This window comes from Lithobates pipiens, unplaced genomic scaffold (genome assembly GCF_037356315.1).
Source record: "Lithobates pipiens isolate NorthernLeopardFrog02 unplaced genomic scaffold, aLitPip1_a1.2 Scaffold_22, whole genome shotgun sequence".
NCBI lineage: Eukaryota > Metazoa > Chordata > Amphibia > Anura > Ranidae > Lithobates > Lithobates pipiens.
Window position 1 is genome coordinate 32657870 of NW_027507784.1, and position 14391 is coordinate 32672260.

At 43.1% G+C, this 14391-nt stretch overlaps 1 protein-coding gene across 1 annotated transcript in view; it reads right to left on the reverse strand.

Annotated features, from left to right (window-relative positions):
* Window positions 1-14391, reverse strand: part of LOC143925644 (uncharacterized) — a 144056-nt gene that overhangs the window by 16317 nt on the left and 113348 nt on the right. The window contains exons 13-14 of the mRNA XM_077450110.1: window positions 9612-9914; window positions 5346-5642 (exon numbers count right to left, since the gene is read on the reverse strand). Of these exons, the coding sequence (XP_077306236.1) occupies window positions 5346-5642; window positions 9612-9914 (600 nt within the window). The remainder of the gene's footprint in view (window positions 1-5345; window positions 5643-9611; window positions 9915-14391) is intronic.

Sequence of the window (14391 nt, forward strand, 5' to 3'; positions counted from 1 at the left end):
ACCAATTTAAACAATAGTCAAGGACAACACAAGTAAACACAAAATGCAATTTGTAAATGAAGGTGTTTATTATTAAAGGTGAAAAAAAATCCAAACCATCATGGCCCTGTGTGAAAAAGTGATTGCCCCCCTTGTTAAAACATACTATAACTGTGGTTGTCCACACCTGAGTTCAATTTCTCTAGCCACACCCAGGCCTGATTATTGCCACACCTGTTCACAATCAAGGCATCACTTAAATAGGAGCTGCTTGACACAGTAAGGTCCACCAGAAGATCCTTAAAAGCTACACATCATGCCGAGACCCAAAGAAATTCAGGAACAATTGAGAAAGAAAGTAATTGAGATCTATCAGTCTGGAAAGGGTTATAAAGCCATTTCCAAAGCTTTGGGAATCCAGCGAACCACAGTGAGAGCCATTATCCACAAATGGCGAAGACATGGAACAGTGGTGAACCTTCCCAGGAGTGGCCGGCCGCCAAAAATTACCCCAAGAGCGCAGCGACGACTCATCCAAGAGGTCACAAAAGACCCCACAACAACGTCCAAGGAACTGCAGGCCTCACTTGCCTCATTTAAGGTCAGCGTTCATGCCTCCACCATCAGGAAAAGACTGGGCAAAAATGGCCTGCATGGCAGAGTTCCAAGGAGAAAACCACTGCTGAGCAAAAAGAACATCAAAGCTCGTCTCAATTTCTCCACAACACATCTTGATGATCCCCAAGACTTTTGGGACAACATTCTGTGGACCGATGAGACAAAAGTGGAACTCTTTGGAAGGTGTGTGTCCAAGTATATCTGGCGTAGAAGGAACACTGCATTTCAGAAAAAGAACATTATACCAACAGTAAAATATGGTGGTGGTAGTGTGATGGTCTGGGGCTGTTTTGCTGCTTCAGGACCTGGAAGACTTGCCGTGATAAAAGGAACTATGAATTCTGCTGTCTACCAAGAGATCCTGAAGGAGAATGTCCGACCATCTGTTCGTGTACTCAAGCTGAAACGAACTTGGGTTCTAGACATGTGCAGAGTAAAATATTTCGTTTCGGAATTTCGTTTTCGTCTGAAAACTTAATTTATTTAGTTACTCCCGAAATTCGTTTTTATTTATTTCGTTTTTCGTTCAAAAATTGCATTCGTCCGAAAATCCACATGAATTACGGTCGAATCTGTCTTTGAAGGCTTATGGTGTCTGTCGAATGTATAAAGAAGATTCGACGGAGCTAGTATATAGCATACTTTAGAACCCTATTAAAGTCTATGGGACTCCAACGTTCAAAATCTAAAGTGCTAATTTTAAAGGCTAATTTGCAAGTTACTGTCCTAAAAAGTGTTTGGGGACCCGGGTCCTGCCCCAGGGGACATGTATCAATGCAAAAAAAAAGTTTTAAAACGGCCGTTTTTTCGGGAGCAGTGATTTTAATAATGATTAAAGTGAAACAATAAAAGTGTAATATTCCTTTAAATTTCGTAGGGGGGGGGGGGGTTGTCTATAGTATGCCTGTGAAGGGGCGCATGTTTCCCGTGCTTAGAACTGTCCCTGCACAAAGTGTCATTTATGCAGGAAAAAAAGTCCTTTAAAATCACTTGCAGCTATTATGAATTGTCGGCTCCGTAATACAGAGAACACTCATTGAAAGTCATTGATAAAAAATAAATAAATAAATAAAAAAAAAAACGTGGGGGTCCCCCAAATTCAATTACCAGGCCCTTCAGGTCTGGTATGGATATTAAGGGGAACCCTGCCTCAAATTTAAGAAAAAATTTGACGTGGGGTTCCCCCTAAATATCCATAACCAGACCCTTCAGGTCTGGTATGGATATTAAGGGAAACCCCGCGTCAAATTTAAAAAAAAATTGACGTGGGGTTCCCCCTAAAAATCCACACCAGACCCTTTATCCGAGCACGCAACCTGGCAGGCTGCAGGAAAAGAGGGGGGGACGAGAGAGCGGCCCCCCTCCCTCCTGAACCGTACCAAGCCACATGCCCTCAACATTGGGAGGATGCTTTGGGGGTCTGTGACCCCTCAAAGCACCTTGTCCCCATGTTGATGAGGACAAGGGCCTCATCCCCACAACCCTGGCCGGTGGTTGTGGAGGTCTGCGGGCGGGGGGCTTATCAGAATCTGGAAGCCCCCTTTAACAAGGGGACCCCCAGATCCCGGCCCCCCCCTGTTTGAAATGGTAAGGGGGTACAAAAGTACCCCTACCATTTCACAAAGAAAGTGTAAAAAATGGTTAAATAAAACAAACACACTTTTGAAAAATTCCTTTATTAAAAATAAAAAAATAAAAAAAAGATTCCAGCGGCGGTAATCCACTCTTGCTATCCAACGACGGACGGTCATCTCTCCAGCGATGGCTCATCTCATCCAGCGCAGCGATCCATCCTTCTTCTGTCTCCGTGGAGGAGACACTGCAAGGATTCCGGCGGCTGACGTTTCTTATATACGGAGGGCGGGGCCACCCGTCACCTGACCCCGCCCCCCTCTGACGCAAGGGGAAACCCGGGGTTCCCCATGACGTATGGGTGACCCCGCTCCCCTCTGATGTAACGGAAACCTGCCTGTGTTACATCAGAGGGGGGCGAGGTCACCCATACGTCACAGGGAACTCCGGGTTTCCCCTTGCGTCAGAGGGGGGCAGGGTCAGGTGACGGGTGGCCCCGCCCTCTGTATATAAGAAACGTCAGCCGCCGGAATGCCTGCAGTGTCTCCTACACGGAGACAGAAGAAGGAGGGAGGATTCGCTGCGCTGGATGAGATGAGCCATCGCTGGAGAGATGACCGTCCGTTGCTGGATAGCAAGAGTGGATTACCGCCACTGGAATCTTTTTTTTATTTTTTTATTTTTAATAAAGGAATTTTTCAAAAGTGTGTTTGTTTTATTTAACCATTTATTACACTTTCTTTGTGAAATGGTAGGGGTACTTTTGTACCCCCTTACCATTTCAAACAGGGGGGGGGGTGGGATCTGGGGGTCCCCTTGTTAAAGGGGGCTTCCAGATTCTGATAAGCCCCCCGCCCGCAGACCTCCACAACCACCGGCCAGGGTTGTGGGGATGAGGCCCTTGTCCTCATCAACATGGGGACAAGGTGCTTTGAGGGGTCACAGACCCCCAAAACATCCTCCCAATGTTGAGGGAATGTGGCCTGGTACGGTTCAGGAGGGAGGGGGGGCCGCTCTCTCGTCCCCCCCTCTTTTCCTGCGGCCTGCCAGGTTGCGTGCTCGGATAAAGGGTCTGGTATGGATTTTTAGGGGGAACCCCACGTCAATTTTTTTTTTAATTTGACGCGGGGTTCCCCTTAATATCCATACCAGACCTGAAGGGTCTGATTATGGATGTTTAGGGGGAACCCCACGTCAAATTTTTTCTTAAATTTGAGGCAGGGTTCCCCTTAATATCCATACCAGACCTGAAGGGCCTGGTAATTGAATTTGGGGGACCCCCACGCTTTTTTTTAAATGTATTTATTTATTTTTTTATCAATGACTTTCAATGAGTGTTCTCTGTATTACGGAGCCGACAATTCATAATAGCTGCGAGTGATTTTAAAGGACTTTTTTTCCTGCATAAATGACACTTTGTGCAGGGACAGTTCTAAGCATGGGAAACATGCGCCCCTTCACAGGCATACTATAGACAACCCCCCCCCCCTACTAAATTTAAAGGAATATTACACTTTTATTGTTTCACTTTAATCATTATTAAAATCACTGCTCCCGAAAAAACTTTTTTAAAACTTTTTTTTGCATTGATACATGTCCCCTGGGGCAGGACCCGGGTCCCCAAACACTTTTTAGGACAGTAACTTGCAGAATCTTTTCTCTCTGTCAAATCTTTTTTCTCTGTCGAATATTTTCTCTATATAATCTTGGACTAATAGAGGTAAGGTTAGGCACATTCGACCACAGGTTCTATAGACACAGATTGTTGTCAGAGTCATGTCGAATCTCCTATTCTATATCGAACTGTTGTAACAATGAAAACGAAAATAAAGCATTTATTTATGTCGGATCTTTCGTTTTTCGGATTTTGTGTTTTCGTTATCGTTTGTCAAAACGAAAACGAAAATAGCTGAAATTCGGACGAAAATGCATTCGGACGAAAACGAATGCACATGTCTATTGGGTTCTGCAGCAGGACAATGATCCTAAACACACCAGCAAGTCCACCACCGAATGGCTGAAGAAAAACAAAATGAAAACTTTGGAGTGGCCTAGGCAAAGTCCTGACCTGAATCCTATTGAGATGTTGTGGTATGACCTTAAAAAGGCCGTTCATGCTCGAAAACCCTCTAATGTAACTGAATTAGGACAATTCTGCAAAGATGAGTGGGCCAAAATTCCTCCAGGACGCTGTAAAAGCCTCATTGCACGTTATCGCAAACGCTTGGTTGCAGTTGTTGCTGCTAAGGGTGGCCCAACCAGTTATTAGGTTTAGGGGGCAATCACTTTTTCACACAGGGCCATGATGGTTTGGATTTTTTTTCACCTTTAATAATAAACACCTTCATTTACAAATTGCATTTTGTGTTTACTTGTGTTGTCCTTGACTATTGTTTAAATTGGTTTGATGTTCCGTGTGACAAACATGCAAAGGAACAGGAAATGAGGAAGGGGGCAAACACTTTTTCACACCACTGTAGAAGAGTGATTGTGAGGGTTAAATGGATATGTTCTGGCGGGGGGGGGGGGGGGGGCACTTTGGGAGGGGAGAGGACCTAAGCTAGAAGTGGTGGTTGGATTTTAAATTTGACCCCCACAAGAGCACAAGCCCTCTCCCCTTCCCAAAGCACTGCCCAACACCTATCCAACCTCCCTACTAACACAAGTACTCTCCCTACCAAAGGTCTCCCCAGCACATATCTAACCACCCCTTCCCTGCTATCACAAGTCCTTTCCCCTCCCAAAGCCCCCCCTCACCACATTACGGACCCCCCCAATTTCCTACTAGCACAAGTCCTTTTCCCTCCAAAAGTGCCCCAGCACATAACGGACCCCCTCCCTCCACCACCCTGCTTGCACAAGTACTCTCCCCTCCCAAAGTGCCCCTGCAGCACATAACAGACACCCCCCCCCCAATTTACACTAGGCAAATTTGTGGCGCCAATTGCCAGATGCTTTTGATTTTTTGATGCCCCTTTAAGGCCCTCTCACTGTTAACACAATTAGTCCACATCCGCTTTTCACTACGCGCACCGTATTGATGCTCTCCTTGTCCAGGTCTTTTACAATCGTAAAGCGTCTACTACAAAAAAAAAATTGAAATGCGCCACTGAAGTGTTCAGGTTTAGCTTGAAGAAAAGCTGGCAGCCCTACAGTTGCCATTGAAATATACATACCTTGAGTTACGATCCAGTTCTCTAAATCCCAAGTTAGTCTTTCTACTTTTTCTGCTCTTTCTAATATATAGAGCTTCCGAAGTATTTGGACGGTCACACGCATAGCCTCTTTTTCACCATAGATCCAAATGAGAAGGTCAGTTGTTGTAATCCTATCGGCAGAATCTACTAGTCTCCTTGGAATAGGATGTTTGTCTTCTTTATGGAGTTCAGATAATTTGTCTTTGAATTGTCTAAAATCAAACTGCTCCAGTTCATCCATGATAAATGTTAGAATGACTTCAGGTCTTCTCAAACCTTTTACCCGATCAAAAAATAGAAAAAAAATATATATTTCAAAACAATGTATGCAATGGACAACTCGCTATTAAAGAAAAGCATAACTATGGTTAAAATGTAAAATCCTGTATTCATTTATACATTGTATTCCGATTATTTCTAGCCTATTCCTATTAATCCGAATGATCTTGAAGTTTGTAAACTTTGTGAAGATCCTGACACTTTTACTCCCTTGAATTCCCTGACTTGTATTCCTGTGAGGAACTTTTGTGTCACATATTTCACTAGGCATGCCTTCTGAACTACAGAGCTGCTGAGAGAAGGATTTTCAGGAGGTGGAGTCAGTACAGGATCATTGCTTGAAGGCAGCATGGTACCATTGGATATGTAGTCCTTAGAAATGGAGGAGAAGCTACAAAGCATGCAGGGGGTCCAGGGAATTGTGGAAAGAGACGGCCAGCAGACAGGCAGCTTATACTGGATTGTCCAAAAATATTGTTGTGTTATTACATTTCTGATGTTTTAAAATGAAAGAGTAGAATGTGACCATTTAAACTCCATTTAGCCTATGGCCACTTCATTTTTATTTTATAGCAAATAGCCAATATAAATGTATTGGATTTAACAAAGAAAGGACAACAATTGTAAAACCTATTCAAATAATACATTCTAAATCAATACAGAAAATATGGACATTAACCCCTCCACACCGACATACACAAATATGTGGCCTCACTGGACTGACTTTTTGCCATGGGGCTGCATATACACGTATCTCCCTTTATGCTGGGAATGTTCAGCACAGCGTGCTCCCAGCACAGAGACCAGGGTCTCATGCAGAGCCCTGGATCCTGTGCTAACGATCGGTACCTGGAACTTCTGATTCACTAATCCACCTGGATGCACAAAGTAGTTGTGATGATATGTACAGTTTACCACATGTTGAAGTTGCAAAATTGTGCTTAGGCATTAAAGCGGAGTTCCACCCTGTGACACAGAGGCTCTTGGAGGGGACTGAATGCCAGCCTCTTGAAGACCGATTATGGGCCCTGGCATTTGGGGGAATGGTGCTCTTTGTGAGCTGTATGCATGGGGACCATAATCGGTTGGCAAGAGGCTGGCATTCAGTCCCCTCCAAGAGCCTCTGTCCCAGCTAGGTCTGTCACACACCCAAAAGTGGAACTTCCGCTTTAAGCACTCCTTGACCCCTGACATTCCACATTTGGCATGTCATTTGTTTTTTGGGGGGTGTACCCTCTTTTTAGTGGGATTTCCGGTTCCACTTCCTCCTTCCTGTTCTTGGCCACCTAGGCGACTCCTCCTCTTGCCCTAGGTGGCCCCTCCCTAGCGATATTCTCGGACACAACACAGGTCCCAGAAGATTGGCTGGCCAATAGCAGGGCACAGTGTGACTCACACATGCGCAGTGCGCGCCCAACCGTGAAGCCGTAAGCTGTCATGGCTGGGTGTCCACAGTTGCTATGATGGCACCGAGGAGAGAAAGGGGAGAGGAGCAAGGCTCTGGGTGGCCACATCGCTGGACCGTGGGATAGGTAAGCGTCGGTTTATTAAAAGTTAGCAGCTATGCTTTTCGTAGCTGCTGACTTTTAATAAACTAAAAAAACTGGTGGAACTCCATTTTAAGATTTGTTTTACCCTAAGGATGGCTTAGGGGAATTGCTGAGGTAGGAATGTACTTTTGCCCCCCAATGAGGACCATGTTAAGCTCACCTTATCTTGTCTTGGGGGAGAAAGGAGAGACTATCCCATGTAAAGTCATTCTCTTTCTGGAGCCAGGACCTCCAGAAATATGGCAAAACCGTCCAGTTATACTGCATGTATCCCAAACTTTGAATATCTCATGGAGCACAGTTTAATCCATCATTCAAAAATGGAGAGTGTTTAACACAACTGCAAACCTACCAGGACATGCCTGTCCACCTAAACTGACAGGCCAGGCAAGGTGAGCATCAATCAGAGAAGCAGCCAAGAGGCCCATGCTAACTCTGGAGAAGCTGCAGAGATCCACAGCTCAGGTGGGAGAATCTGTCCACAGGACAACTATTAGTTGTGCTCTCCACAAATCTGCCCTTTATGGAAGAGTGGCAAGAAGAAAGACATTGTTGAAAGAAAGCCATAAGAAGTCTGGTTTGCTGTTTGCAAGAAGTCATGTGGGGGACACAGCAAACATGTGGAAGAAGGTGCTCTGGTCAGATGAGATCAAAATGTAACCTTTTGGCCTAAAAAGCAAAACACTATGTATGTACATTATGGAAAACTAACACTGTGCATTACCCTGAACACACCATCCCCACCGTGAAAAATGGAGGTGGCAGCATCATATTGTGCGGATGCTTTTCTTCAGCGGGGACAGGGAAGCTGGTCAGGGTTGATGGAAAGATGAATGAAGCCAAATACAGGGCAATCTTAGAAGAAAACCTGCTAGTGTCTGCAAAAAGCTTGAGACTGTGGTGCAGGTTCATCTTCCAGCAGGACAGAGCTTGAGCTATGTTGCAAAGAAGAATGGTCAAAAATGTCACTCTCTAGATGCGCAGAGCTGGTAGAGACAGCCCCAAAAAGACTTGCAGCTGTAATTGCAGCAAAAGGTGGTTCTACAAAGTATTGACTCAGGGGGGCGCCATACAAATGCACGTTCACACCTTTCCCATATTTATTTGTAAAAAAAAATTGAAAAACATTTATAATTTTCCTTCCACTTCACAACTATGTGCCACTTTGAGTTGGTCTATCAAATAAAATTCCAATAAAATACATTTATATTTTTGGTTGTAACATGACAAAATGTGGAAAATTACGAGGGGTATGAATATTTTTTCAAGGCCCTGTATGATACACAGTATTTTATCAAAGTTAATGTTATCCCTGTTGGGATTTACACCTACTTTAAAAAATTGATTTGACAAAATGCTCATTCTGCTAAAGTGAAATGCCAGCAAATTTTTAACATCTTAAGATTTACCTCCTTCCCCTCTCCTGTACACACTCATCAATGCCCTAAACCAGGCGGGGGCCACATTCCTGTCAAAGTCAACATTATGGCAGTATCCCCGTTTAGAGATGAGCTATACACTGTGTGCAGCTGTGTAACATACAGAGTTCCTCTGTGAAATACCATCCCATGTCACTACACACCCTTGCTCAATGTATGTTGGATAAAGAGGGAAACCACTGAGCTTATGCCCTCTCCTCCAGTCCAGCCTAACTCTGCCACATCTCTCCCAGTGACAGAATGGGGTCCCCCTACCATGTGCGGACCTCATGCATGAACTTATTTACTCCTTCAGCCCTCTCGTACCATGCTGCTAGGTATAAGGGGTCTCCTTACCGGAAGTTCAGTTCTGATTGCTATTAGGGAAACTGACTGGTAGAGAGGGAGGCAGACCCTGACCCCCTTGCTACTGGAGGGCCTGTCACCTATGCCAGGTTTCACACTTATTGACCAGCGGCTAAACATTCATACCAGTTCATGGTAACCTGTGGCAACTACTCTTCTGCCAAATTAGCACTTTATGTTGGTCTTCCTCCTGTACCCAATGCGTACTTTACAGACCCTGTTCTTCTGATACGCTATTTTTTGCCATGCACCCCTTTCAGTGATTTCAGGCCAGGCATTTGAACAGTTCAAGAGATTTCCCACGCAGTCCCATTTTCTCTCCTTGAGTCCAACCTTCCCCCCTCTTTATATATAGACCATGGTGGAGGGCAGAGTCTGAAAAGCCTGGGAAACTGGCAGACCCAAAGCTTAACCCCTTCCAAGCCTGGGCAGCTAACTCTCGCTTACTAGCAGTACGGTACCTGCCTACATTCCCCATTGGGTCCTGTTGTGTCCCAGAAAGACAGAAATAGATGGCATATCTCCCCAGTGGAAGCAGAGACAACAAAAAGTACAGAGATTCTATCCATTCTCCAACCTAAAATCTAAAACTAAAAACTCGATTGCCAGAACTGATTTAGAACGGAACTCACCGCACAGTTGTATGCCATCTTGTAGCTCCACTGCAAATCTATTTAAACCAATTGATATGAGTACTTGGTTAGTCACATCCAGAGCAGTGAACTCTCCATAATGGTTTATAAGTTTGTCACATAAAGACGTACTGTCTTCATTTTCTAGGATTCCAAAAGGGATGGTTGGTCTGTCTTTATAAGTAAAATCAGAGAGTTCCTTTGTAAAATGTTTGAATTCCTCCAATAACAGATATTCTAGAGTATAGAGTAGGAGATGTTTGTGTGTCCATTTTGACCGATTCAGAGACATGGAGAAAGATCCTGCAGAAAAGAAGGCCAACATCTAGTAACTGTTAAGTCAACAAAGGGAATTCATAGTTTTAGATATATTTGCTTTCTTAAATTTGGGCAGAACTAAAAAAAACGAAAGAGTCATTTTTTTTTTTTGCCAGGATAATATAACATTTTGCATATTGTTATTTTGTATTCTCTCATTTAGCCAGCAAGTGTAGTTCTAAGCTTTCATATACATGTTTCCTCTGTCTCCGTACTACTTAGGCACCTCTTCCTCCCTCCCTTGTTCTCTCTTCCTCTCTCCTGGTTCTTCTTCCTAATTTCCATACTTCAATTTAAGCCCTTGTACACACGATCGGACATTCCGACGGAAAATGTCCGATAGGACCGTGTTGTCGGATATTCCGACGGTGTGTGGGCTCCATCGGACTGTTTCGGTCTGAATATCCGACGGACAAAGTTTTAGAGCTGGGCTATAAAACTTTCCCACAACGTGATCCGATCGGACTTTGTCCGATTGTGTGTAGAGAATTCCGATCGGACAAAGTGCCACGCATGCGCAGATCAAATTCCTAGGCCAAAGCTATTGGCTACTAGCCTGAACGTAGTCCCGTCGTAAAGAAATAACGTCATCACGTTCTGAACGCTTGGATTTTCTGACAACTTTGTCCGACTGTGTGTATGCAACAGTTTCGGACAAAATCCGTCAGACAAAATCCGACGGATTTGGTTGTCGGAATGTCCAACCGTGTGTACAAGGGCTTAGTGTTAATCTTGTGGCTCTCAAATCAACTGCCAACTGCACCATGAGCTATTGGGGGTTTAGGACCAAAACAAAGAGTGCTTTTGGTGCTCTGAAAAAGCCAGTTCTAAAGTTCTTACAATGATTTAAACTGCTTTATTGTATTTCCACTCTCACTTTATCCCACAATGTGTTATGGGAATTGTTAACCATTTTTTTTTCTTGTTTAAGCGGACAAACAAAATAGGGTGTTCAGCAGCTTTCTGAGCCCTGAACCTCCACCTGAGCAGGAAAATCATATTTAGTATTGATATTACAACTGTTACTACGTAAAAAGGACAGTTTTCACAGGGCACCTGGTTGTTAGGATGCCATGACTTACTCATTCCCTCTTCCCTTCAGCTGTCTGCTGGGAATATCTAAATGGAAACAAAAGGGCTGAGGATGGATAGTTGACATTACTGATCGAATACAGCCTTGGCTATATTTTATCAATGACTTCCGCAACCATCCCCTGCCCATTTGTTTTCATTTCAGTTGTCAGCTGAAAATCTGTCATTTGGCAAGCTGCAGAAACAAGATAAGATATGTTGTGTGGGTCTTGTCATGTTTTTTTGCTTAAAGTCTTAAAAAAAAGCATGGGGTCCCCTCAAAATACATACCAGGTCCCTTTTTAGAACAAAAACAAGATGGCAGAGAAATGTCAACTACTGACAATTAAAATAGTATTTTTCTGTAGTGCACCCCGAAGGAGCCATTCGTTTGAGAAGCCCTCTGAAGCTGTTTTTCTCCTCCCCACTCTGCTCTATTCACTAAGCTGAACAACTCCAGAATGGATTAATACTATGTGTATAGATTGGTCAAATAAAAGCAAGGTAACACAGAACTGTGAGAAAAATACTAGAACACCTGTTCCTACACTGTAATATTTATACCAAAATTGCATACAGGGAGCCACACCAGGGGTAACTGGGCCCAGGTCTCACCATGCACCCCAACCAGCTTAAACTATAACAGAGTCACCAAGAATGCAACAAGGGTAGCTTGGCATAGGTATAAATACCTGGAGGCTGCAATGTTGCTAGAACCCTTCAGTGACCCTGCCAAGTCCACCTGCAGGACTTTACTATATAAGAAATAAAGCAATCCTAAAGGAAAGTGGATGGAGAGAACTAGGCAAACTTCTGTGAGACGGAATGGAGTAGTCTCAGAACAGTTGACGGCTTTGTTGGGGCCCTTACGGTGATGCACAGATAGTGATACTTGGTTGCTTCTGTCTGCTTTCCGCTCAAAAAGGACAAACAAATGAGGAAATGTTTGGTGAATTTACTTTATAAAATAACTTAAACAGTAGCAAAAATGCAGCAAGTTAAATAAAAAACAAAGCAGTAAATTTTGTTCTGGGTCCACTGGGAAATCCTGGAAGGATAATGTGGTAGAGCTTAATAGAAGACTTAAAGTGTCAAGTAGATAAAGTCTCAATTCCTGCTGTACAGTGTGTGGAATGGGTTGACAACCCTCTCACCGATCCTGCCATTCAGCCATAGATGCCTTCCAATGGGGGCACTAGTTCTGGTGACAATTAGGAATTCCTTTCTTTTAGAAGGATTTCCTATCAGTTTCTGTTGTGGCTATGGGACAGGAAGTGAAGGGAAATCTCCCCAATAGGACACAGATGACAAAAAAACCTGACAGGGGTTATAACCATTATTTATTCTTTCCAAAATATATTTTTTTCCTTTATCTCTTTTTTTTAACGTCATTGATGCAGCATACTGTATTGGGACCATGGATCTACTTTCCACTAAACTTTGATACATTTTATAGTCAATAGTACAATGAAATATGTTGTATGGTTTTTATATTTTCTGCTACCATTTATTTTTTTCATTCCAAACAAGTTTTAATGAAACAAATACAAGTTGACATAAGATGGTTGTTTTACAGTTACAAGGTTAATAACGTCTTCTAACATGTTAGCCCTTGTACACACGGTCGGATATTCTGACGGAAAATGTCCGATAAGACTGTGTTGTCGGATAATCCGACCGCGTGTGGGCTCCATCGGACTGTTTCCGTCTGAATATCCGACGAGAACGTTTTAGAGCTGGGCTATAAAATTTTCAGACAACATGATCCGATTGGACTTTGTCCGATTGTTTGTAGAGAATTCCGATCGGACAAACTGCCACGCCTGCTCAGATCAAAATCCTAGACCAAAGCTATTGGCTACTAGCCTGAACGTAGTCCCGTCGTAACGAAATAACGTCATCACGTTACGAACGATCGGATTTTCCGACAACTTTGTCTGACCGTGTGTATGCAACACAAGTTTCGGACAAAATCCATCGGGCAAAATCCGACGAATTTTGTTGTCCGACCGTGTGTACAAGGGCTTAGACTTGCTATAAGAAATAAAAGTAGAGTCGTGAAAAATTGACAATCAGAACAGGGAGAGCAAGAAGTTACTTGTTACTTATAGAACTTTGTTGCTTTAGATAGAAGTCGCCGTAACAATGTATCTTGAGAGAAAAAATAAGGTTATCATGACTATAGATTATGAAAGGTTATTGATGACAGATTGTGATAGTCTGCAATGGACAAGTTATATCTGATGCAGACAATCCGGTATAGAATATGTCAGTTAGGTGCTTCCACAAGTTGTATTTATTTTGTGGAGTTGATCTCAATGCGAGTGTCCAGCACAGGCACTATGGGGAATCCACTCTTATGTTCGAAATTAAGGTGGAGAGAGGGGAAAAAAAGGGAGGGGGGTGGGGGGCTTAGTAGATTAGGGGCAGTGTTCATGGCGAGCAAGAATAAAGAATAAAAATGACTCGTGCCTAGCTAAATTTGTGTATCTAAGCACGTAAATGTGTAAATTTATTCCAGTTGGATGTATAAGGAGGTTTTAACTATATAATAACTTGTGTTAAGTGTGATATAAACACATTGTTGTAACAACCTTTCTTTTCCATAGTTTGCATGGACCATTTTTTATAATGATCATATAATGATATTATGATAAATTATCTTTTTTTAATTTTTTATGTCATTTTTCAGCCCTGATGAAGGTGCGATGTTTGGCCCAAAATACATGTTGCTTTTTTTATGTATAATTTATGCTGGGAGTTAACATTTTATTTTTTTACAATTTTTAAAATTAACTTTATTTTGGACTCATTTTGGTGAGGTGCTTCAATTTCAAATCCAAATATTTCCCTCTCTGTGGTAACTCTAAGCCCCTGTACACACGGTCTGAGATTTCGACAACCAAATCCATCGGATTTTGTCCGTCGGATCTTGTCCGAAACTGTTGCATACACACGGTCAGACTAAGTTGTTGAAAAATCCGATCATTCAGAACGTGATGATGTAATTTTGTTACGATGGGACTACATTCAGGCTAGTAGCCAATAGCTTTGATGTAGGAATTTGATCTGAGCATGCGTGGCACTTGGTCCAATCAAAATTCTCTACACATGATCGGAGAATGTCCGATCAAACCAGTTGGTCGGGAAATATTTCCAACAAGTTGGAAAATTGGGTCCGACGGATATTCCGATAGAATCAGTCCGATGCATGCCACACACAGTCGGATCATCCGACAACACGGTCCGATAGGACACATTCCGACGGATTCTCCGACCGTGTGTACAAGGGCTTAGATGTGCAGTTGGCGCTTATCTATCATTTAGATGCCCACAGTTGTACTGTTAGTATGCCATTGACAACTATATAAACACAAAACCATCACCCAAC